This window comes from Ascaphus truei, chromosome 5, assembly GCF_040206685.1.
Source record: "Ascaphus truei isolate aAscTru1 chromosome 5, aAscTru1.hap1, whole genome shotgun sequence".
Classification (NCBI taxonomy): domain Eukaryota; kingdom Metazoa; phylum Chordata; class Amphibia; order Anura; family Ascaphidae; genus Ascaphus; species Ascaphus truei.
This window is the reverse complement of record NC_134487.1, coordinates 78,347,493-78,374,809: the sequence shown is the minus strand read 5'-3', so window position 1 is coordinate 78,374,809 and position 27,317 is coordinate 78,347,493. Positions and strand designations below refer to the sequence as shown.

General features: G+C 43.5%; 1 protein-coding gene across 2 annotated transcripts in view; it reads right to left on the bottom strand.

Moving 5' to 3' along the window:
- The window catches only part of PDZRN4 (PDZ domain containing ring finger 4), a 549,862-nt gene that overhangs the window by 162,472 nt on the left and 360,073 nt on the right, over positions 1 to 27,317 (bottom strand). The window contains exon 1 of one of the 2 annotated variants that reach the window (XM_075600079.1): positions 17,617 to 17,923. The exons of the other annotated variant lie outside the window; for it this stretch is intronic. Coding sequence (XP_075456194.1) covers positions 17,617 to 17,685 — 69 coding nt within the window. The 5' untranslated portion in view covers positions 17,686 to 17,923. Of the gene's footprint in view, positions 1 to 17,616; positions 17,924 to 27,317 lie in introns of those variants that run through there. 2 annotated transcript variants of the gene reach the window in all.

The window sequence follows — 27,317 nt, the reverse complement described above, 5'->3', positions numbered from 1 at the left end:
TGCATCATGGCCTGGCTGCATCTATACAGTACTATAAAGTATTTCTGCTTGGTAACTATGTCTTCACTGATAATTCCCTATAAAAGTGACTAAATAGAATAATCTATTTTTGTTAATACAATGTAACCAACACCATTATTTTTTTATTTCCCTTAGCATCATGGTAAAACTTTTATGACGTATAATTTCTTTATTAGATACTATTGGTTTATTCAAATTACTGTACATTGTGGAGGTTTTCATTGCTGCAGAATAAAGGTAGAAAATGGCTTGAGGTGCATATATTGAGATGCACCATTACCATACATTATTTACATGAGGTCACTTCTTTATTCATTCTGTTGCTCCAAATATTTGGTACTGTAACAGAAATCACCAAATGGTACAAATGAGAAAAGTACCATCATAAAGTAGCCTACTGTATTCTCCCAATGACTCTCTCAGGTGTGCCAAATGCTTGTACACATGGTCATCAAATGTAATAACTTTATTTCATAGAAAGTTTTTCTCCCACTGGGATTCAAAGTGTTTCACAATTACATTATAACAAGCAATATGCAGCACTGTACATAACATTTTACAGGCACAGTCCCTGCCCTGACAAGCTTACAATCTATGGGGGTAATTTATTAAACCCAGTTACAACCAGGGAACATAAGGTGATGTTACCTACAACAGAAACTGTCTTTATGTTCCCTAGGTTAACGTCGTCTTCCATAAACTAATTATATGCAAACAATAATACCCGTTATTGAGAAAATGAGCATAGGCTTAACCTCATGTTATCGCTGTATTAATGTACAGTAGGTCTTGATTCAGACCATGATATAGAGCTTCTGCTGGCATGGAGATAGAAATAATGCTATATTTTTCATACCTAGCTTTGACATTATGTCAATGCAGACATTGCAAAAGCCCTATTTCCTGATCTGAATGAAAGACACACCATGTTTAGCTATGATTATGTATCTGCAATGACCTTAATGTAGTTTAGTGAATAGGGATGAGATAACACCTAATTTGCAGCACATGATCACTAACATAACATCCCATTTAGTTAATGCTATGCTCTGTATGGGAGAAAACATGGCTTCATGTTACGGACTTCAGTGAATACAGCATTACTTAGGTTAACACCGTGTTAAGTAGTCTAATTGATTAAAGTGAACATGGGCCTCGGCACCGGGAGATTAAGTATTTTGCCCAAGGTCACAAGGAGCTACCACCGGGATTTGAACCAGGCTCCGCTGCTTAAAAGTCACTGTCATTGTTTTCAGAGGCAGTGCTTTTACTCCCTGAGTCACTCTTTTAGCACAGTGCGAGCATTTTAATGGTCAGTTTGCTAATGTACTGCAAATGGTTGTTAGTGCCTCCAGCACTTAATGAATCTGCTTCTTAAGAGTCAATTTACAGCAAAATAGAATTTTTTTGACAATTGATACATAGGCTATTTCCTGCATTTTTAGAACACTAATTAGAAAGGTAGGGAATCCTAATTAGAATGACTTTAGAATTGAGACAGCTTGTTAATGAACTTGCCGTAGTTCAAAGTTCTATTAGCTGTATTACTCCTGGAGACATGTAGATGAATTGTAGGTTGTAATACCTTTTAATGGACTAACATTGGGATTTGTCATACATGAAGATATAGGCCCATATTTACTAAACAGTCTTCTGCCACAAGACACCTCCCAGCACTAAAAGACACATTGCAGCCCATTGACTGTCTTCCAGATCCATTAATTGCGTTATGGCTGAAGACTGCTTAGTACAGTAAATATGGTCTATAGTATACAGAGGTTTCAAAAGCATCCTACAGACATATAAGTCTTACTGTCTCCAGGGCTGTGGCTGAAAAGGCTTAAAGCTGCAGCTCCGTGATAGCTGCAGTCATGTTGTGGGGGGTCCATTCTTCCGTTTGGATGCCTCTACAGCGATAATTTCCCCGCCCCAGGGAAGCTGCGGTCCCATGATCTGCCCTGGTGCCGAAAACAGTAGCTCTTGTTACATCTGTACGTGTCTTATTGAACTTGTTAAATTAATTAAACCCAAATAACTTTCCAATTATGTTTCCTCATAACTGTAGCATTTCAACAAACACTGATTTCACTTTTGTTTCTTGTATCTGAATTACTGTAACTTGTCTGCCCCTGCAGTCAACCATAGAGTTTCAGTGACTACATAACCTTTTGGTAACAATGAATTCCTATATAAAATAAAGTGAGTGCAGAGATATAGATACTCTAATAACAATACACAATATATCCCTGCCCTAAAGAGCACACACTAAAATGTGTGCTATCTTTGGTTATTTTTTCTTTCATTGTTCATTTCAAGCTGATCTCCTAATGTTTATACAGTATAATAAGCCCATCCTGTGTACTTTAAGGACACAAAAAAGATGACCCTGTCAGGCTATTCTACAGGAAGTAATTTGACAATGCCAGGTGTGGCAAGGTGTACACTATTGTGTAAAAAGAAACTATGCTACTAGAAAATCTGGGGCTGCAAACACTTTCACAAGGTCACTTTTTGTTCTGAATATAGTACATTCAAAAGGAGCTGTCCAAATTCAAATAATGATGAGCTGTCTGGCTCCACTTGTACTTTGTCATAGAGCCTCAGTCATTCTTATAAAAATATACTGGAGTACTGATGCAGAGGAAACACTCATCTTTAATGACTGTTTCCTAATATGAAATATGTTTAATAGCCAAAGTCTGAACAGCAAAATGTCAGACTAGAAGATAAATCTCTCTCTTATAAGGGATTTATTTGGGGCCCAATAATTAAATAACAATGCAGCAATTCTACAGCTTAAACAAAAAGTCCTGCATTATAAATGTATACATATTATATACACAGCTAAACAGAAAACACACGTACGTTCATATATATTGGGGGGATGGACCACAAAATGGGACTTGGTTGTAAAGCATGTGTTTCTGTATTTTTAAACTTCAGTACTGAAAGGTCTAAATATGGGTAACCCTTCCAAGTCCCTCAAAACATCAAGGGGCTTACACATTCTTTCTGTGTTCTGTCTCATGTGGCTAGTTTGCCAAATGTCTCCAGTTCGTTACAGCTGTTCAGAAAATGATGTTACTTTCAGTTTGATTATCTATTTTAGCTCTAGTGTTTTATAGAAATTAAACATTAACATGCAGAAGAAAAAATAGACTTTTCCTCGTCAACTCAAAAAAACATATTTGTGACAAAATTTTGATAAAGCTATGGCAAATAAAATACCACTTCTGAGCACATTCTGCAACTCTGCTTTTCCCCATGATCTCTTAGCATACAATGCTTCCACTGCAGCCAGGGATTCTGGGTAAAGACATGCAAATGAGAACTCACTGTGTGTCACTTTTTGCTTCTTGCCCATTGTAACATAGACCCCTAAAAGCTTATGCCTGCCGTATTACACAGCTTGTTCAGCACAGCCTGGGTTAAAGAAGTACAAACCCAGTAAACCTACTCACAGACAGCTTTCTTGACCTTCCTAATTACAGTATGAAAACTCAAATACATACTTTTCTGAGCTCCAGCCAGTAAAGCAGTTACATTATTTCTAATTTTGTGAGGCAAAGGTAACGTTTCACAAATAGTTTTGCTCCCAGCCACACATCAGCAAATGGCAAAGTTAAAAACTGAATTGCTGCACTCTTTGATGTGAAAAAACATGCTCATGTCCTGAAATGAGCTTCTTGTGGCTTTGAAAAGTCACTTAATCTCCTCAAGCACCAACAATTATTTTGTAACATCTCCAAGGCAGAAATTATTTGTAACTACAAAATTCTGCAGCACAGAATCTCTCATTTAAGTAAATTAGAGTTTTGTGCAATAGTGCCCCGATCAGCACTATCACAGTTTTTGAATTACCCCGTGTGGAGTTGTGTAGGCCATCAATATAAGAAAACGCCGATCTATTAATCAGTTTTATCCAGTAAAAGCCTAAAGTGAGTGAAGATGAGGAAGTAAGTTAACCTTAGAAATAGTAGCAATCTATGCCCCAGCGAAGACTAAAAAGTTGTAATCGATGTTGCTTGCTTTATATGGAGATACTACCTATGTTTTTAGTTGCTCCATTTAATCAACATCAATTACAAGCAAGCTTTTACCCAAGTCAGTTGAGCCATACTTCACTCGGACCCATTGTTTTTCAGCCATCTCTTCAGAGTACACCTTCCAAGCCATGGTTTAGAGATAACCAGCAAATCACACATTTACATAAAATAGAAGTGCAAACATGAGCCCTTGGTAACTGATTGATTATTCCTAAAATCTGGTCTGTCTGATGTGTTCTGAGGAATGGGGTGAAAAACACATTTCTAACCATTCATCAGACACAAGCATAGTGTAAAAGGGCAAGGCAAAAGATGATGGATGTGATGGCACAGTTTCACCAAGACCAAAGGCATAGCAATCTAGGGTCACTCTTCCAATAAACACGTTTTAAACAAATCTTATTTCAGTACATTAAACATATTGCTTGAGTGAAAGGAGTGCCCAAGATTTCACTCTCCCTAAGGCTCTGTAATAATGTGTCCCCACTACCCACACACAAGGATTTTTCAATGTATTTCCTTCTTCTGACTTCAGTTCAGACAGTTCATTTTTTCCCCCTACTGCCAGTTATGCATTACTTGTTCAACATTATATTGTTTTATCAATTCTTGTTAAAAAGCGTCTTCTATTTTAATGGAACCATTGAATTTTATGTTGTACATGTGCTGAATAATAGATGCATCTCGTAAAAATCTTAATATTTCCAGCAAGATTTCAGTGTTACTAGCCAGTTCTTATTTACAGAGCACATGATGTATCTCTCTAAGACAGGATAACATAGTTATACCAAAAAACATAGTTAGAAGGGAGTATAACTTTGATTCATCAAGTGGTTACCAACAAGTGATTTCCAACTTATCTTGCTTAATAGATGCTTGATAAAATTACAGTTATGCATCATGCTCATTATCAAAATCAGAAACCAGCTGATACAGAAATCAATAAATACAGTACTTGGTAAACTGCAGGTGACTTTTCTTGAAAAAATGTGAGTACATTACATATCTTGAATGCTGCTATTCCGATATACAGTAACAAAACACACACATTCTCTTAAAGATGCATGCAGTTGTGATATTGCATCCCTTACACTGTACATTTGTTGTAGTTTGTGATATCATTAAGATGAACCAATAACAGGGATACTTCATTGATTAAATGAAAGTGTACAGAGCTTTCCAAAAAGCTTAGATTTGTTTCCCTTCTTTGTACATTCTTACACTGCTAATAGAAAGCTTTCCGAGTTTAGAACTGTACCAGCTTTCAGATGTCTTAGGCTACTTTCTAAAAATCTGACTGAGCAGCAGTTGAGACACCGTCAAACTTTTTAAATGACAATAATTTCTACACAGTCAAATTACAGTAGGTTTTACTGAAGTCCTCCTCTATAAGGGGATCTGCTCATCTGTTGTAAACTGCAAGATGCTCTTGGGGTGTGTGGATAAACATTGGTGGCATGCCATTGTATCCTTCGTCCTTCTCTTTGCGCAAAAGGGTAAGCTTACTACAGGCTACTTGCAATTACATGTATGTAAGTGTAAGTATCCTACAGTACAAATACCAGGGACTTCAATTAAAAAATATATATCACAAGTGGCCCCCAATTCACATTTAAAAGTTTTAAATTAATTACTTCTACTTTACATTTTCCGTTTCATTTTTGTTCTTTATCAAGTTTATGTTTACAAGTTCACTGGTAAAGGTACAGTAAAGGCTGCAAGGCTGCATCTAGATACAGTTGTAGCCAACACTAATGCACCTGTTATCATGCAGTAATGCACTAAATTGTTTGATTTTACAAGTAACTAGAGGCTTCATTAAATGAAATTGTAAATCACATGATAATACGTTAAAACTTGAGCCAGCAGTAACGCGTTATCATCCGATAACAGGTGCAATACCGTTAGCTGTACCACACACTCCAAAGCCACCGACCCTATATAGAAGTGTAAGTTACCAACAGTTGCACTATGAAATATATCTTAAATATTTGCGTTCTATCATCAAAATAATTAAAGATACAGTGCAGCGCTAGTAAATTTTACCACCATACATGAAACAGAAAGCCTACTTTTTTAACCCAGAATGAAATATCATTATCATATCACTTTATGCTATAGACATGTAAACCTCCCTGCCCGGCTCTTAGGGAGTTTACATCATTGTCTGTGTTAGGGCTACTCAGGGTACCTTATTCAGGGTGCATGATTCATGCAGGCTGTGCATTTGTAAGTAATATACATAAGGCATCTTGTATTTCCAATTGAATGTCCTTGGCCTATACAGTTTGCACAGCTTCCCTAGCTGCCCCCATCTCGGCCCAGTAGGAAGGTGGTGAGACTTTATATTTACTAGGCTACTTATAGAGTCCCTTTGCTCTGCAGCATTGGTAGCGCACCATATCCATGGGGCGCTTGACGGCCAAGTATTACGCCCTGTGTGATCAGCCGCCTTATTTCAGGGCGGCTTTTCACTGTGTGGCTGAGAGACAGCGATGGACCCTGTAATGGGTCTGGTCTAACTATGCCTAGGGGCTGCGGCTGATGGAGCCCCCTCCTTGCATAGTCTGTCTCTCGATATATATCTTGGGAGCAATGCCAGACCATACTGGTGGGACTCTAGATACACAGGGTAATTTCCCTAACTGAAAACAATAAAGGGGATAGGGAACTTATCCTATACATAGGGGCTTACTTAACTATTCCCATTGAGATCTCTCTTCTTCAACTCCTCCTGGGATCTGCCTCCCAGAAACTTCCCCCTTCTATTTGTAGCCTAGTATGATGCCCCTGTCGCCAGGCAGAAGGGGGCAGGGCTTAACTTCTGCTGAATCACACCAGCACCATGTGATAGGGAAGGGGCGTTACTCTGTTTGAGCCCACACAGTTAACTCCTAAAGACTCTAGTAATCCCAAATGGGGGTTAAAGACACACCACACAAGTTCCTGTTGGAAAGTTTGCTATGAAGTGTATTACTTCTATACCATCATCAAAGCACTTTAAAATCCATATTATTTCCGAACATCTGAGGCTGCTAGAGTTGTTTAAAAGTAAGAGGATGCAATCATTCAAATGTTGGCAGTTGGTGGAATTACAAGAGGAGGAGACTCGTTTATTTAAAAAAATGTAAATGAGGCCAAAGCTTGAGGTCTTTATGACAAAACATTATTTGGCCCAGATCCACAAAGCTCTGTTAAATTAGGGCTCATAACGTCATGCTATCAAAATGGCATTATTAATCTCATTTGCATAGGCTTAATGGTTGTTAAATCAGCACTATCTTGCATTACCCGTATCCTACTTCCAGATCCTGAAATATGGGTTTTGCTGGAGAGAAGAGAGTGATCTATTAATATAAAGGTCCCAAGTAGAGATGGGCAATTTCTTTTTGCCGATTTGGATTCGGCGTGCATCGGGCAGTTCCTTTGGTCCGCAGATTTCCGCGAATCAGTCTCAAAAAGGGCAATTCATCTTTCTGTATTTTTAATTTTTTTTATCACTGACAATCCAATCCACGCATTCCGCAAATCGTTGGAGGATTGCAAGAGTACAATCCGTGGATTTCTGCAATCCAATTGAGGATTGTAAGAGTAATAACTGCGGTTTCCACAATCCATTGGATACTATTATAATCCTCCACTGGATTGCAGAAATCCACGGATTGTACTCTTAGAATCCTCCATTGGATTACAGAACCACAGACATTACTTTTACAATCCTCCAATGGATTGCAGAATCCACTGATTGTATCCAATGACGCTTTTGGATTAATCTGCATGGATTGAAACTGGAACAATCCGCCAACAGATTTTACACCATGGAACGCATTTTGAATGGAAAGCTCAGGAGATTCCACAAAATGGATTTTGACAGTTTCACCCATTGCTTGTCCCAAGTGCTATATATATATCCCCTCAAACCCACCTTCAACCTACACTTGGAGAGGCACCTGTGCACAAAAAGGAGGCCACTGAGATACTTGAGTTATATGCTAATTGGATATGCAAAGTATATTTAAATAACCCCTTTATGTGCACAGGTGTCTCTCCACGTATTGTTTGAAGGGATATATAAATAGCACATAAGACTCTTTTAAAAAATCTAAATTTTTAAATGGTGTAGAATGCAACTGCCTGACTACAAACTAATTAAGTCAGTAAGGGTCAGTCACATCTCTAAAGCAACCTCCACACAGACAGTTTATACACTGGAGGCTTGAGTTTAAGGTTTTTACATCTGTATTTAACATCTTATAGTCTGCAATAAGAATTTTGCCATTTTATCCAGAAGATGTGTGTTGGTGGTGGCGGCAGTGGTGAATGTGTTATATGTTGAAGGCACAGATTATGAAACACTTCACGGTGGAAACACTGCAGAGGAGTTGGGTTAGTTTGACCTGGAACTAAAAGATACATTTCCTACATAAATACATTTGTATATTACTCCAATATGCAGCAAGAAAAAAAAAAAAAAAAAAGAACTGGTGATTGTACAGGGCAATTACCTTTATTAAATTCCCAAGGTGAACTCGTCTAATCAAAACATTACCTGCCAAGCAATGTCCTCCTCATCAGTAATCATTTCCTAATTAATGTATTCAATTAACTGCCATCATACATGCATAACCTCCTTCAGTCCTCCCTCAGATTGTATTTTTTTCAACCTGATAACTTTTTATCTACTAACAAGAAACTGTAGATGGTTCAGATTCTAAGGTCTAAACTTCGATAACTAACTCATCCAGGATTTTGATCAGTTCCCGAACGATTTGGCAAGGTTGCTATTCAGAAAGCTCCGGTGACCTGCCAAACTCGTACGGGATGTGCATCTCCCTGAGTGGTCTCGCTCCTGCTCAAACACGGGAGCTTAAAAACAGCTCTAACTCACGTTTTTGACAAAATCACCTTTTTCTAGTACCTCTGATGAGATCATTGAGGCACTCACCTAGCGAGATCCTCTTAAATTTCATCTTGCCACCACAAGGGTGGCAAGATGGGATTTGCAAGTAAAACTTACATTTTTTTAAACATTTAATTGCATCGGATTGAAGCCGGGAGTCTCTGGAGCTGATACACATTAATACCAGTTCTGGAGGACCCTGGCTTTCATCCTATGTAATAGAAATACATTTACAGGCAGCTTCATTAACTTAGCCGCTAACTGCTAAGTTAATGAAGGGGTTAAACACCAGTGCCCAGTTTATTGGGGGTAGGTGGTATTTGGGGTTGGGTTAAGGTGGTATTTGGCCAATAGTGAGTGTTTATGCCTACTGGGTGGGTAGCGGGAGTGATTAACCCCTTCATTACCATAGCGGATACAACCGCCTATGGTAGTGAAGGTGTTAACTATTCCCGCAACCCTAACCCGGCAGCCCTAATCACCCACTCTGGTGGAAACTACTCCCTTCACCCATCCCTGTACCCCAAAGAAACCACATACTCAGGATTATCCTCTTCATTGCCTTAGTGTCTAGCCACTAAGATAATTAAACGGTTTCTATTAACATTTTAATAACAGTGTACTGTCGCAGGTGGTCTCTGGACCAGGAGGGGGGAAGGGGGTGGTATCCCAGCAGCCATGTTTAAATCTCCCGCGTTACGCGACAAGGACATTTAAATGCACAGGAGATACTGCACCCCATACTGGGGCCGGTATCTCGGGAAGCAGGGGGTCCCCGGACCTGAAATTAATGCGGTTCAGCTCCGGAGACCCCCTGCTACAGTTCAGTGTTATTAAAATGTAAATAAAAACACTGCGATCACCTGTGAGCTCTGCAGCAAGATGTGTCTCTCTGTGCAGCGCTCTCTGCAGCTCTTACAGACTGTGGCCAGATCACACGGGGGAGAACTGAGAAAGTGGCTGAGATGCCATCGCTGCTATCCTGTATGGTATTTGCATTTTCCTACCTCACGGTTTGGGACTTAAGGAAATGGTTTCCTATTCTTTTTGAATACTGTGATAACACAAATGACAAACCATTCGGTGGGCAAACCGTTCGAGATGGCAGCAAAGTTATCGAAGCTACTAGAATAGGCCGCTAAGCCTTTTCTGTCCCGGGGGAGCTGACCCTAGTGAATCTATTTCATATCATCCCTTCTGACCAACAAATACTTTATCTTTACTTAAAACCAACCACAAGATGAGTTAGATCGCTTGCCATGCCCTTTGACATATTCTCTTTTCTGCTTGGTCAAAGGAATAAAAGCCTTAAATTATGAATGACTTTGCAATAAAAGAATTGAATGTGGAGTGAACATGTTTTGTGCATGATTTGACAGACTAATGATAGCTCAAGGTACTTTCAAATATTTGTGGTTAGTTTTTACACTTTGGTCATTGCCAAAATAGCATAACACATGTTTTCAGCATTGTGCTGCCAAATAATATGGCAAGCTAACCTATTCACAGCCACAAGCTTATATAACCCAGTTTCCTGTGGTATTAATTGGGTTAAGCTCACCAAATATATTAGTTAGCAGGACCTGAAGTTAGTCTTACTGTGCATAACCTTAGCTATAACAATTAGGCGCATGGAATACTGTATCTTGTTTATCATTTCCATTCACAAAAAGGCACAAAATCAACACATACAAAATAAGCATCAATATATAAATACTACATGCCACTTATGCTTAAGGAATATTGTACTTCTACTTTGGTAAACATACACTCACATACTTATATACAGTGCATATAACACAGCTTAAAAAAAAGATGGAAAAGCTGGGGACTCGCACCAAACATATTCTCACTACAAAATTCCTGTCATTCATCTGACTGTTGTATTGTTATTGTCTACAATACACTGAAAACAGTCTTTTGTGGTTTCATTTTGTATGTGTAATTACCTTAATATGGTACAGAAAATGAAACCCCTCTGTGTTACCGCAGCACACTCTCACCACACACAAAGTGTTTCAATCGTTTTGTTTACAATGTACCTATTCACTCGCATCAATCCTGTAATCTTCACATTTTATTCAGGGCTGTTCTTGCCGATCCAGCTGTGCTGGATTGTTCCATCAAAAAAAAGAGCGTGTGATGTGCAATGCTGTCCAGAGGGAACAAAGCCGAGGTCACCAGTGCTGACTATACCTAGAGCCTCAGCATGATTCAATAGAAGCTTGAAAAGGAAGGTGAAAGGATACCGATTTTACCCTTATTATCCCACATACAGGAAAAAGAGGACTGTACGCAAAGACAATATATTTTAAATTTAAGGTTCTTATTAAAATCTTATTTTTTATATGTATACTTTTTTTAATTAGAGAGCTTTAATAGAATACAATTTTAAATTTAAAATAAAACAACTATGGAATAGTTTTGGAAAAAGAAGTGTCATGTCAAAAGGCAGAAGACATTACCCGACTTAAATCATGCCAACAAGAAAACAAAAATAGAAATCATTAAAACCAACATAAATCATATATCATAACCAGTGGCGTAGCTAGATATTCGCGGGCCCATGGGCAAAAAAAATTCCAAGGCCCCATTAAAATTAATATGTTTTAATGTTCTCCCTCCCTCCCATCCTCTCCCTGATCCTCTATCTGGGTGCACGACAGAATATCTGCGGGGGGCGCGGGGTTTACAGAGGCCCTGGCGCTTCCCAAAGGCACTTAAATTAAATGCCAGGGAAGCAGCGAAGGCCTCTGTAAACTTCACTTGGCTTGGTTCAGACGGCTTCTGGAGACACGTCGCCTTGTCAACGTGACGTAATGTTGCTATGGAACGTGACGTCATGATGCCCAGAACCAATGTAAGGGGGGTGCGCGAAGAGGGGGACAGCCGGCAGGGGGACGCAGGATAAAAAGATTGCGCTCCCCTGCTCTATCTCATCATCCCTCATCTCTTCCCAACCCTCCTCATCATCATCCCTCATTATTATCCCCATCATCTCTCCCCCTCCTCATCTCTCCCCCTCCTCATCATCTCCTCCCCTCTCCTACTCCTCATTTCTCCCCCCTCATCATCATCATCATCTCTACTCCCTCCTCCCCCCATCCTCTCTCCTCCCATATATACACACAAACACTACACCATATACACACATACCAAACACGCAACATTAGTGTAACACACACATACCATATACAAATACACATTTATATTCAACATACAGTATACAAAAGCCCACTACATATACAACATATACATGCACATAATGCATTAAACACACATATGTATTACAAATACACACACACACACACCAAGACACACTTATAAACACACACACTTACTAATACAGGCAAAAACACTTACCAACCCAGACAAACACACACACACACTTACCAACACAGACATATACACTTACCAACACAAACACACACACTTACCAACACAGACAGACATACACACACACACACACACACACACACACACACACACACACACACACACACACACACACTTACGAACAGACTATGAGGTTTTGCAAAATCCGTCCCGGGATTTTGCTCTAGCTCGCCCTCTGTGGCAGGATCCTCCAATTTTCCTCCTGGCAGCTTCCTTTAAAAGGACAGCCCTGTGAGCAGGAAGTTGCCGAGCAAAGTTTCAGTTCATGCCGAGTACATGCAACGCAACCTTTTGTCTTCCTCGTTGACAGACCCGGCTACCCCTGTCTTCCGCCTGCCTCGACTCTGCATTCTCACTGACTACGCAATTCTGCTGCCAACCCTGACCTTCGGCTTGCTACTCTATCAGGACTCTGTCCCTTGGCTCAGGTCGGTTCTTTCATATTCCTACCTCAGCCCTGCGGGTCTGTTTCCTGCTTTAGACGAGCATCGTTACACGGGACCGGGAGATGCAGAGAGGAGCAGCTATGGAGTGTTCTGCAGTGCCACCTGCTGCCCGGCATTGGTTAAGCAGGAAGAAAGCCCTTCTTGCCCCATCCCTCCAGCTGTTCCATGATCAGCTCCACATTCCGCAGCCGGCATCCTCCGCTCTCCTCCTACCCGCCCGAGCCTGTCTCTGAAGAGAGATAGATGGGCCGCCGACAGAGGGGGGGGGGGCGGGAGAGCAGGCCCTCCAAGAGTGCGGGCCCCCAAGCTTTGCCCGGGCTGCCCAGGCTTTAGCTACGCCCCTGATCATAATGTATAAAATATAATGCATGACACATCAACAAAGAGCCATATTGAGGCTAGAAGAATACAAAACATGTAAACTCTAAAGACAGTTACTCCTACTTGGGCTGCAGGTGAAACTGGTTCCAGCAAAGGGTTTTAAATAACTGTGATTGGGGCATCATAATATGGGTCCTCTTTCTAAGGAATTTTGTTATCTTTCTCTAGATTAACAAATGAATTAGGTCTCTTGTTGGCGAGTAGGGATGGGCGAATTTTTTGGTCCGCAGCAGGTCGGCCGGTTGCTTTAGTCCGCGGATTTCAGTGAATCAATCTCAAAAAGGGCAATTTGTCTTTTGTGGATTTCTACATTATTATTATTCCAATTCACTCCGCAATCCATTGACGAATTTCTAGAATCCCCTCCGCGGATTCAGCAATCTGTTGACGAATCAACGGATTGTATTCAATGGCAGTTTTTGATGAATCCGCTCTGATTAAAACAGACCAAATCCGTTTGTGGATTTTACACTGCAAAACGGATTTTGGGTGGAAACTGTGAGAAAATACAGGAGACGGATTTAGGCGGATTCACCCATCTCTATTGGCTAGTAAAGTATTTTGTCAGTTTCATGGATTGCTGGAGTTTTTACTTTTATCCAGTTGGTCAAGATGGTCTTATGTGCCGGAAATAAAGTCATGCTTATAATAGATGCAGTGTTGTTAATTAATTGGAACCAATCCACTAAATCAAGGGTGCGCAAACTTTTCAGCCTGCGCCCCCTGCCTGCTCTCCCTCCCTGCTCGTGCCCCCCCCCCCTCCTTACCTTGTCTTCGGCATCAAATGATGCCATGGGGGTCACGTGACATCACGTTGCCATGGCAACGCATCGCCGAAGACAAGGTAAGGGACTTCCCTTGCCAGAGGGTTACAGAGGTTTCACGCTATCCCAGGCATTTAATTTAAATACCTTGGGGAAGAGTGTGGGGCCTCTGCAACCACCGTACCACCCAGTTTGCGCACCCCTGCTCTAAATGACCAAAGATGCAAGTTTTTAAGTAATGGGGGAAATGTATGTTGGTAATACAATGGGTACACTTTATACCAATATTTCTTATTTTCCTACATTTCCAAAAACAATTAAGAAAGTCAGCTACAGGTTGCTTACATTTATAACAAGAATGTATAAATGTCTGATTGTATTTGTGGAGATCTTATAAAAAATAAAGCTGTCTGTAGAATTGTATATTGCATCTCTCTAAAATTATGATAGTGTGTCCAACTAGACCACACTACATCCCTTGAGGAGTAAAACCTGATTCTCTACATCAGAGAAATATCTCCTCCAACTCAAAAGTAGTGGAGTCAAAGATTCTTGAGATTGAGACTCAGCAAGTGGTTCAATAATAATTCTAGAGAATAACTTTATTTTGCTGGAAAACTTTAGGTTTTCATTTACAATATTACTAACCCACAATACATCATTGGCTTTAAAAAGTGAGTTTATATTGTGTCTAATATGTAATAGCTTCTATTTTTAGGGTCATCGTGCTTTTCTCATAATTGATTAAAAGAGTATAACGAAGAATTAGAAGAGTCGTATAGATTTTTTAGATATTTTATCGCTGGTGTCACGCGTTATTCATGCAGACACCGCTCTAAATTTGCACATATTTCACATTTTGTAATGAAATTAAACAAATCCTTGGAGCTGAACTATCATCCCCTGGCCTTAGGGGACCCCCTCTGTTCCCCCGATAGCTGATGTATTTTTGTGTCAGTGTGAAACAGAAAAAAACTACAAACATGGCCATGGAATCACCAATAAATAGTTGAAAAGTTGCAGCTTTCTATTGGCTGTCTGAGCTACACTGACTCTGCTGCCATATATTCTTGCCAAGTGAGCGAAACTAGTTGCATCTTGGGAACCAGGGCGATCCAGGAGGTTGGGGGACCATGGATCAGCTCAGGGTTTTGGAAGTATAAAAAGAAAAATACCCCTCCCCCAAACCAAACAAAATGAGCAGCGTGGACTGCTGCTTTCTCTGCCAGCATTTGGAGCATTTTGCTATTGTGCTCTGTAATTCTAGACATTTACAGTAGCTAGAATCAAATATAGTTTATTGTGATATTATTCAATTTCAGATCAGACCAAAATGACCATGACCCTCCATGGCAGATTTATCAAGCTCCATTGTGGGTTATTGCACCTTATAAGGCGTTAACTTCCATAAACCTGAATGGCAGTTAAAGCTGTATTAGGGTGAGATACCCCATATGGTAGCATGATAAATCCCAGCATCAGCATCTTTTCTTCAACTACTGTGACTGTGGAAGGTTCTTACTGTATGAAAGTACAAAAAAGAGCATCTCCTTGGTTCCAGAAATAGGAGCTAAACCTAGACTCAATGCAAAGGAAGTTGTGCTTGTGTTGCAAATATTTTATTCATCCATCCATCACTTTCACCATGTACATCAGTGGATTTTAACTCTTAAAGGGAAAGTAATGAATTTAGGGTGGTAGTGTATGGTGAATATACATTAACCCATATTTATTCAAGTACAGCAGGAAGATAACTGCTAATCTTTGGCTGTCTCCTAGCACTGGCAGGTTTTCACTTGTCCTGTGCCCTTTAGAAATCATGCGGAATGAAATGCATCAAACAAGCAGAAACAGGGTTGTGATCTCAGAATTACAAGACCATAAAATTAAAAGGATTTGATCTAGTCAAGTGTACATGTTTGAGCTGCCTAATTCATTTCCATTCATCAGATTTAGCTACTTAGCTTTAGGTTTGGTCACCCCTGTGAGCAGTGCCTCTTCTACTGACAGGTGCTAGCTGGCGCTGCTTCTTAACATAACACACAGTTAACCCCTCTGCTGTCGGAGAGTCTAACAGTGTATACAGTAGTGTCATGTGGAGTCAAAGCTGCATAAATATTGCAGACTGAGATATACTGTACCATGTACACTACTGCATACATGCAGGGCAGTCAAAGTGTCACAAGGCACATTACTGCTCTCTTAGTGTGAGCCCTTATCAATGACATTAAACCAACAATACCATGTACAGGGCTGGAGGATGAGTGCACATTACAGTGGAACATTGCTCACATTTTTTAAGGGATTACACTTTGTCTGGTAAATGCGAGAGTAAAGGTGAAGCACTATCTTATTTTCTACCAGGAGTATTAATGGTTACAGCGATTACAATTGAATGACAGGGGTAGTAACATCAACACACACAGAAATTCAAATGGAATGGTTTGCCTTCTTTTTTTATACAATAGTAATACATTTATCTGTAAGATTTGATTTTGAAATACATGATCTTTTTTTTTTTGTAACTGAAGCTGCATATGCAGGTATATGGAAGAACCTTTCCCTACCACCTATATATGATTTATCTCAACGTTGATATACAGTACAAACATACAGTCTGCTAGGAATCCAGAGCTGTATAGGACAAGCACAATCTGCTCCACTGGCATTTTAGTCCGAGCAGTCATATGAAATATGCAACATTTGTAACTGAAACCCTCGAAGTAAAGGAAAGTGTTCCACCTACAGACCATGACTTAAAACAGCTGACAGGTTATCAGCTAGAAAGATATTATTTCAGTACTAACCATGCTTCCCACTTTCATATTAAAAACTGAAGCTGAGATATTGCCCACAGAAGTAATTAACACTGGTAATCTTCTTTTTCCTTTCAACAGTGATAAAGAGAGTCATTTTTATATGTAATGAATGCTCAAGATCGTTTTGGAAATGGGCTAATGAGGCTCTGATCGCATTACCATGAAAATATGCATTAACACCGCAACTGAGGGGGCTGCTTCATGTACACAGTCCACTTTCTAATTAGCCCGCTGTGAAATGAATCAAGTCAGGCAGAACTTGGAGACGACCAGTAAGCTCTGGGCACTCCACTTATCTACTGCTGTGCCAATAGACCACCAACATTCTACACTGTATTCTCTCCAACACTGTGTGTCATCACCAATACTGTTTAAGGCTGCAACACTTCAGCCCCTGTCAACAGCAATTTGTCATTTATAGAACAATTTAATACAAAGGGAACTGGAGCTGAAAAGACCTAGAATTGTTGTTCCCCGTGTTATTTCTTCAAGAGCACACAATCTAGACAAGTGTGGGGTAACACAGCTCGTTGGTGCTCTATTATTTCGTCTTTAATTCCAATTATTATTATTTTAAAAAGCCACACACACACACACACAAAAAAAAACACGTTTAGTAGCCAGAGCAATGTCACGCAGTGCCAAGCTAGGATGTCCTCCAATTAGTAAAACGATGAGTGTATTCATTGTATTCCAGCCCATTCACAACAGTAGCACGTTTTGAAAAGTAACAGTTAATGACTACAGCAGGTGAAAAGCTACAGTACAACAAAATCACTCTTACAACTCTTGAATGCAGTGTTAAGATACACATGTTAAGCTTGTCAAATTGTGCTCACTCACCTGTGAAACTTCATAAAGCAGTTTGTAGTTTTCCTCTCTCTTCTGAAAAGTGCACAGGTTGCAGCCCATTGTAATTTGCACAAAAAGAGCAACGTTTCTAATTTCCTCTGATCTGAATAGCAAATGCTTTGACAGGGAATCACCCTCCCGACTTGACTACTGTTGTTCATCAGTCACTCCAGCATATAAACACAGACACACCACTGTTAGCTGCAAGCGTAAACCAAGGTAGTGCACAGTAGCATGCTCTTCTTCCCTTCCTCTAAGTATCTCACATTCACACACAGAGTTTCCACTCATGGCAACACCCCCCCTGTCTCTGCATCACTGCACATGACTACACAGATTCCAACTCATGAATATTAATAGAACCTCATTGATTATTTATGACAGACCATGTTAATGGGGAGGAGTGTCATAGCTGCTATGACAGATGAATATTCACTAATTAAGAAGCAAATGTAGTGTGGTTAAGCAAAATGCACTTGTGTCAATATACTCTATGTTTAATAAGGATAGAGGAATTGAACAGGAGCTTGTTTCAAGTGGAATACACTTGTGCCATTAATGTTATCAGTTACAGTGTACTGTAAATACAGTGCATTCCCATGTGTAGCATGTGTTTGTAAAGAGCAAAAGATAGAGGTTTGGAATTAAACTGCTAAACCATGGGATAAACTATACAGGTAAAAAACAGAAACAGAGTGTAATATTATAATATTATTATTATATAAAACTCACAAAATGTATATTTTGTGTCATGCCTGTTACAGACACAGATATTTTAGCTTATATTAAAGAACACATTGTATGCATTTGTTAATCTTGTATTATGAACAAAAATAATCTGTTAAAGCAGCAGTTGCAGTTTTTACAATTTTTTATTTTATTTTACAGGATGAGAACTGGGGGTCCCGAGTCTTAACCGCACCCTAGTTTTAAATTCAGTAGCCCCTCGTTTCTCAAGATACTAGTAAAGATAAAGGTATCAGCTTTTCGCACTGGGATTTAAATGGCCATTCAATAACAATGGATGATGTTGAGGCTATTGGCCCTGGTGACGCAATAGATTTAAACCACCATTTTGTTTCCCCTGGAGGGCACGGAAATTGCAGTGCCTTCACTGGTAAGTACTTCAGGGTGGGTAGGAGCAGGTAATAATAATAAAATTTAAAAAAAAAACGAGCAGCCATGATTGCTGCTTTAAGGTAGCTGCTAAATGGGTTGTCATTTATTTTTAGCTTTTGTTGGAAAAATTAGATTGTAAAATAATGTATTGAGTCACTTAATTTATGTAATGACAAAATATTTCATATCGCAGAACACAGAAAGAACATAATTTACAGGATGCTAGATTACTGAATGTGGCAGAGATGTGAATATTTTTTATGGTTTGAATCAACTACATTTAATTAGATTGGCTGTCTCATTGACAATAGAGAGTATGTCTGCTACACATATCTCTGCTGTGAATCCACCTTCAGTTTGTAGTGACTGAAAATCATCTCAGTTTGAGAACAGACTGAAGATGACTGCAAACTAGAATTTGGCAGCTGTCCAAGTCAGAGTTACAATCACAAGGGGTAGTGGAAATTTCAGATTTTTCATTTTAAATAAAGGGCACAGGACTTTAATAAAGAAGACTATAATCCTGAGAGACACGGAAGCATATACTGTAGAGTACTTTGTTGTCAATTGTTAAAAGGTAAACAATTTTAAAGGAGGAAATGAGAGATTCTTTTAATATAATAACAAAATGAATCTGTAGGTTTGGAAAAGGGCAGAAACTGCTTTCCAGACCTTCCCATGCCCTTATAGTTCTTAACTTGAAGCACCAGAAGACAGGTAGACTGTAGTAGACGTGTTTTCTTTCTTAGTGCTAATTCAGGTCTTGGCACTTATACACATACAGTAGGGGTAGATCCTAAGAAGTCTGTTAAATCTGAGCTACACTGGCGACACACTTTATTCGAGCTCGGCTAGTCCCACGAATTCGGGTATACCCAGGTGTATTGAGGTTTGTGACTGTTTTCTGCCCGAGTGCATTGAGGTATTTTCCAGCCAGGGATTGAAGCATTTTATTCCCGCTGGCTGCAATACTGCACAGTATATATATATATACTGCATTACAATTCATGAATTTATGCCATCTGGTAGACACGCGAAGCATTGCAGTCTATTAAATCCTAATCATTATCATTTAACAGATCAGCCGCCCGTCAGCCAGGCATGAACCCAGGCTGGGAAGGCAAACGCAACGGGGCTTGTCAGAGGTGAGGAGTGGCGCATTCCAGGTATCTGCCAGGTACATACTGGGTATTTGCTCGAATAAAGTGTGTCGGTGCAGTACTAACAAGAGATTACCTAAATATTAATGTCCATTAGCTTCCCTGAGTTTAACGGATATCCACAAAGCTAAATATATGCAAAACTAATATCCGTTAATAATCTCATTGGCATGGGCTTAATGCTAGCTTCAAATAACATGGTTTAAATCTGTTTTACCCAAAGATGGCATTACCTCCATGCAAACCCTGAATCGGTATTTAATTAAAGTTAAAAAAGAGAGAGCAGGAGAGGAAAAGAACTCTGTTAATAACAATATGATAGTTAAATCATACCTAGCTATGGTGTTACATTTATCCAGACCCTGTAAAAGTCCTATTTTAGGATCTGGATGTGAGTAACACCAAGTTTAGCTATGGCCTAACTAATGTTATGGTAAATCCCTGTGTTAAGTATAACAGAGCTCTGTGGATATGGTCTTTTAGAGGAACACCTCTTTTTCATATCATTAGTACCAATGTCCGTTATAATAACACAAAGGCTCGTTACATCTGAAAACACTAGCACTAAACCGGAGACATTACCTTTAATTAACTTATCATTAGGTAATTACCAGACTTTTGAGGATCTAACCCATAGATGTACGGATGGACAAGTACGCTGGTTCAAAATCCGAACTTCACAAACTCCTCAGTTCGCTCTGAAATTCGAGTTGAATGTTGGAAAACATTTTCAAATCCGAGTGAAGTTCTAACCAAAGCCCGACTCATCCGGGCAACAATAAACTGGGCAAATGCTGGAGTTTGTAAATGAAAAAAAAAATGGGTCTGAGGAAGGGACACATTAGTCCTGAAACGTTATCTGTATGTAACGGGTATTCCCCCACCCAATCGCAGATATGGTGTAGGTGCAAGGAACATATATTGTTACTCAGGTGTGGTGCATAACCTGTTGGCTCACAGGAGGGCTGAGCTTCCGCCACGGGGAACCTGGGGCAATTACACTAGGGTTGATCACTTACAACGATGCAGCGCCTCCACCTGCGATGGCTCCCACCAGAGGGGGAGTGGTTCCTCGCAGGACAATCAATAATCACATAGACAGCATGTATATTAACTAATGACTTTACTAACATGCATAACAACTCATCACACTCATAATGACATGTGTCCCTCTCACGAGAAGACACTAACCGCGACGTATCGCAGGACGATTCCCCAACACTAGGTGATCCCACCCAGTGTCCCAAGAACCCCACCCAATGTCCCGTACTCCTACAGAGATAGTCAATGGGTGACTGCGCAGTCACTAAGAACCTCTAGGCCTGTTGGTGCACATATGATGGTATAATACCTGCCGAGCACTCCGGTGCTCGGGTCAGCAACAATCTTCTCAAAGGGTCAGACGTGTGATGAATCCGTCTGATCCTCCAACCGAACTCCTTGCACGTGCAGACCGCCAGGGGCGATCCTATTCGTACGAAAGTCTCTATGAACCCCAACGTGGGTCCAACCGCTCCCACAGGAACAGCAGCAGCCGCTGTGTCCCTATCTATACAAGTGGCACTAACCTGACTGGAACCCTAACCTAGGGCCTGTCCCTGTAGTACAGCAACCTGCGGTGGCTTGGGGAACTCCTATGGCCGGTAGGGGGTAATGACCTGTCCCACTCCCCTAACTACCCAAGTCCCTTCAGCCTCACTACTTTCTAACTAGTCCCAGCACCTACAGCAGCAAGCTGTAGCTCACTGGAGGCTGCAGCCAACGTGCTGCGCAACAAGGTGCCTGCCTGTCAGACCTCACAGCACTAACAGCCGTGACTCTGACAAGGCAGCACTCTACACTAAGGGCAGCGTCCCTATCTTGGGCCTCCCTAAGCATTTACCCACTAAACTAGTGGGGAGTTGGGGCCTACCTGGGGTGTAGGTACCTATATGGGGCAGGAGCTGCACTCGCTCCCCGCCCCCTTCCTTCCCTACAGCTCCCTGACTCCAACTCTCTGTGACCTTTCTTTCCCAGCTCCCACTAATGTAAGTGGCAGGGTCCCTAACCTGAGGGCTGCCCCTGGCAACACTCACCTTACTGGGGAGCTGAGCTATCTGGGGCCCTGGGGGTGCTGGCCTAGTACAGGGAGTCCCTGACTCCTGTACCTTACCTCCTTCCCTGGGCTGCTCCGGTCTCTGACTGACTAACGTGGGCTCAGCGCGCGAAATGTATCTCTTTGCCTGCCTGGCCTTCCTAAGCCCTATTGGCTCCCTGGTGTCACATGGGGCATACAGAGGCTCATGGAGCCTGTAGTCCCTCTCTAGGGCCCTCCCTAATAGGCTCTGGCTTCGCGGGCTTTTCTGCCTCTTCCCTGCGCATGCGCGAACTATAGGGGGCTGCCTTGACTCCCTCGCGCTACCTCTCGCCAGCCCTACACTCGCGCGACCACTACGCCTGCGCGAACTAACGCGCAATGGTGGCGCCCTAACCGCCCGGCTCCGAGAGTGCCGGGATTCCCGTGATGCGCGTGCGGCCCTGGCAACCGGCCGCACGCGTCCCCAGCAACCCCCGAGCCGGGACCTGACCGCCCTCACCTCCCGTATCGCCCGATGGGGCCGCCATTGGACTCGGCGGCACCCGCGATCTCTGGGAAGGTGAGGGGGGTGCTGATACTGCTGGGAGACCTGGCTACATACTCCCCCTGGTGAAAAATCCAACGTCCTCGCTTGGAGAACGCCATACCCTGACATAAGGTTACACAATAAAAAATTGCATGTCATAATTGGTACACTTAGCAGGTCGACTTTACACCTCAGATTACATGGTACATCCCACACTATACCCGAGACTAGCTGAGACCATATGTGGGGTGCCCCTAACTGATCATATGGGGGTACCTCACTTTTGCGTCCGTGAGCCTCCCGCAGAAAATTCTCTTGAAGAGCACCTTCTGGGGTGCCAGTTACCGGTTCCTCGCTACTTCCTCCCCCTGGTGGAAGGAATAGCACAGTGTCCTTTAACCAGGCCTTTACCCGGCCATCTGCGGCAGGTACGCGGTAGACCAGGAGGCCAGGACCTTTTCCGCGGTCCACTACGTGGTGAATGGAGCGCTCCTTTTTGGACTCTAAGGAGAAAATTTTCACTAACTCCTTCGCTACACAGTCCTGGTCCCTACCGACTGGCAAGGCTTCCACTGGGAAGCTAGAAATGAACAACGTCTCTTTTCTCACAGTCTCTGTTTCACCTGACAGGGGGTAAAGGGTAGCTACCTTACCACTGCTGTGATTCACGGTGGCCAACAGGTCCTCGGGGACGCTGTCAGTTCCCACCTTGGCTATCTCAGGACCTGCCCCCGGCACTTCTGGGGCAGTCCACTTACTGGCTTGAACTTCGGGAGCGTTGGATCCCAGTCCTGGGACCACTTGCGTTGGAGCACACGGGCTCACACTCCGCTCAGGAACTGTAGCTTTGGCCTTCTTCACGGCCACCTCCATCGGAGTCGGTGGGGAACAAGGGGGTTCCTTACCACTCTGCTGGCTGACGATGGGCTTCCCTTCTTCCGGAAGGATCGACGGTAGACACTGGTTCACTCTCTTCTCTGGACAGCTACCTTCCAATGAGGACACCTCCACCAGGACGCGATGCAGAGGGGAGCCCTTCGCCCGGGCGACCAGACTTAAGGAGCCATCATGCTCCGCGGTCACCTGGAGGCTCACCCCCAACACCCCGGGGGCAGTCGACTCACCCTTGTCGTCTGTAGGTACTGGCCCCAAGCCTAGGACCGATGGTACCTCTGTAGTAGGTCGGACTGACCATGGTAGGGCACACGGGCCCACAGCAGGGTCCGCAACATCGGGACACACTTCCTCTAGGGCACACGGGCCCACAGCAGGCTCTGCATTCGCCGAGATAGTGTGTTCATTGGTGTCACTAAAGTGGTCCGCCGGCAGGCGCATCACCACTAGTGACGGGTCGCTGGATTCACTAGAAGAAGGTGGGGGTATATACACCTTACCCTGTGATTCCTCCGTTTCACTGCTGGGGTGGTCCGCCGGTAGGCGCATCGCCACCGATGGGACTTCAACCTTGTCCGCTGGCAACATCACGATCGGATCCTCCGCCAATGTGTTGCTCGGCTCCGTAACTGGCTGATCTGGGTCCCGTGGTTTCTGCTCTGGAACTGGGTCTAAAATGTTCACTGGGGCGCACTGGCCCTCCGAAATGTCTATGAGAGGGGTAGATGGGTTAGCTATACTGCCCGGCTCCTTGTTCTCGGTTGGTTTGGCAGGCTGGGGTACAATAGGCTTCAATAGCCACCGACCGCAGCAGTCACAGCGGGACCACCATGTCAATGTCTCTCTAGAACAGCCGCACGTGGGGCTAAAACACTGTATGCCCATTTCTCCTTCCACCTCGATGGTCCTGAAGTCGAGGGGTCCCCGAGCCACGTCGGCTCCCTGAGCGTGGGCTTCTTGCAGGCAGGAGCACATGAAGACAAGAGAATCTACTCCGGACGCGCGCCAGGCCACATACACATTGGGGTGTATGTCCCGACAGTCTTTCTCTTCCTCATTCATCATCTCATCCTCAGAGGGAGGATAATCCGGTTCCGCATCACCGTCTTTCTGACGAAGACTGTAGTACCGCTTCATCAATTGTCCCATGTCCTCTGCTGGTTCTGCAAACTGGGGCACAATAAGCTTCAACAACCGGGCACTTTCTACAAGGGAGTGGGTCTGGCTCTGCACTGACTCACTCGCATTGCAGGGGCGGGGCTTAGGGTTTCCCGCCAGTCCCGGACAGATTGTTGCAATACTTTCCTGTTTTGGCAGCTCCGGGTACACTAAAGGACAGTCTGAACCGACCGTATCTTCCAACCACAAGCTGGACGGACCCAGGCCTTCAGTTATATCTTGCCCGAAACTCACTAGCACGGAACAATACTTCTTGTCCTCCAAGTGTAAATCTACCACGGCTATGGAGGCAGTCCTCCGGAGATGAGGGTTTTGCCGCAATGCCGCTCGTATCTCTGATGAGGGAATATCTACAGGGACGTGGCACACCGCCAGCGCATGGGTCGGCGGCACTCCCAACTTCAGGGCCCAGTCGTGGACCTCGTGTCCGGACTTTACAACCATGATAAAAAAATAGGAATTGGACAATTTGGAAAAATAAGATAGGGCACCCCAGGTCTGCTCTCAGCAGCGCCTCCAAATGTAACGGGTATTCCCCCACCCAATCGCAGATATGGTGTAGGTGCAAGGAACATATATTGTTACTCAGGTGTGGTGCATAACCTGTTGGCTCACAGGAGGGCTGAGCTTCCGCCACGGGGAACCTGGGGCAATTACACTAGGGTTGATCACTTACAACGATGCAGCGCCTCCACCTGCGATGGCTCCCACCAGAGGGGGAGTGGTTCCTCGCAGGACAATCAATAATCACATAGACAGCATGTATATTAACTAATGACTTTACTAACATGCATAACAACTCATCACACTCATAATGACATGTGTCCCTCTCACGAGAAGACACTAACCGCGACGTTTCGCAGGACGATTCCCCAACACTAGGTGATCCCACCCAGTGTCCCAAGAACCCCACCCAATGTCCCGTACTCCTACAGAGATAGTCAATAGGTGACTGCGCAGTCACTAAGAACCTCTAGGCCTGTTGGTGCACATATGATGGTATAATACCTGCCGAGCACTCCGGTGCTCGGGTCAGCAACAATCTTCTCAAAGGGTCAGACGTGTGAGGAATCCGTCTGATCCTCCAACCGAACTCCTTGCATGTGCAGACCGCCAGGGGCGATCCTATTCGTACGAAAGTCTCTATGAACCCCAACGTGGGTCCAACCGCTCCCACAGGAACAGCAGCAGCCGCTGTGTCCCTATCTATACAAGTGGCACTAACCTGACTGGAACCCTAACCTAGGGCCTGTCCCTGTAGTACAGCAACCTGCGGTGGCTTGGGGAACTCCTATGGCCGGTAGGGGGTAATGACCTGTCCCACTCCCCTAACTACCCAAGTCCCTTCAGCCTCACTACTTTCTAACTAGTCCCAGCGCCTACAGCAGCAAGCTGTAGCTCACTGGAGGCTGCAGCCAACGTGCTGCGCAACAAGGTGCCTGCCTGTCAGACCTCACAGCACTAACAGCCGTGACTCTGACAAGGCAGCACTCTACACTAAGGGCAGCGTCCCTATCTTGGGCCTCCCTAAGCATTTACCCACTAAACTAGTGGGGAGTTGGGGCCTACCTGGGGTGTAGGTACCTATATGGGGCAGGAGCTGCACTCGCTCCCCGCCCCCTTCCTTCCCTACAGCTCCCTGACTCCAACTCTCTGTGACCTTTCTTTCCCAGCTCCCACTAATGTAAGTGGCAGGGTCCCTAACCTGAGGGCTGCCCCTGGCAACACTCACCTTACTGGGGAGCTGAGCTATCTGGGGCCCTGGGGGTGCTGGCCTAGTACAGGGAGTCCCTGACTCCTGTACCTTACCTCCTTCCCTGGGCTGCTCCGGTCTCTGACTGACTAACGTGGGCTCAGCGCGCGAAATGTATCTCTTTGCCTGCCTGGCCTTCCTAAGCCCTATTGGCTCCCTGGTGTCACATGGGGCATACAGAGGCTCATGGGGCCTGTAGTCCCTCTCTAGGGCCCTCCCTAATAGGCTCTGGCTTCGCGGGCTTTTCTGCCTCTTCCCTGCGCATGCGCGAACTATAGGGGGCTGCCTTGACTCCCTCGCGCTACCTCTCGCCAGCCCTACACTCGCGCGACCACTACGCCTGCGCGAACTAACGCGCAATGGTGGCGCCCTAACCGCCCGGCTCCGAGAGTGCCGGGATTCCCGTGATGCGCGTGCGGCCCTGGCAACCGGCCGCACGCGTCCCCAGCAACCCCCGAGCCGGGACCTGACCGCCCTCACCTCCCGTATCGCCCGATGGGGCCGCCATTGGACTCGGCGGCACCCGCGATCTCTGGGAAGGTGAGGGGGGTGCTGATACTGCTGGGAGACCTGGCTACACGTACTAAAGCTCTGATGCTGTGAACACCTTATTGAAGTTTTTCAAAACTCAAATCAAGTCTCCTGTGTCTTCTCCTTTCCTTCATTTTTGTGCCATTATCAGGTCCAGCCTTGAACGCCTCCAGACGCCGGGACCATTGGGAGGTAAGCACCAGAAGCAGAATTATACTTTGCATGTCTTTATTAACAGTGGTGTGCCATTTATTTCTATGATTGCTCTCAAAAAAAAATGCAATGTTTTGCTACAGTACGGTTCATAGTTCTGAAACGTTTTTTCAAATTTAGAAAACATTTTTTGTTTCCCATAGTTTTTTCCATATCCATAGTTTTTAGTACCAAAACACAGGGGAAAGTTCCCCAAACTCTGCTACTTAGGTGATATGCATACTGATACAGAGCAATCAT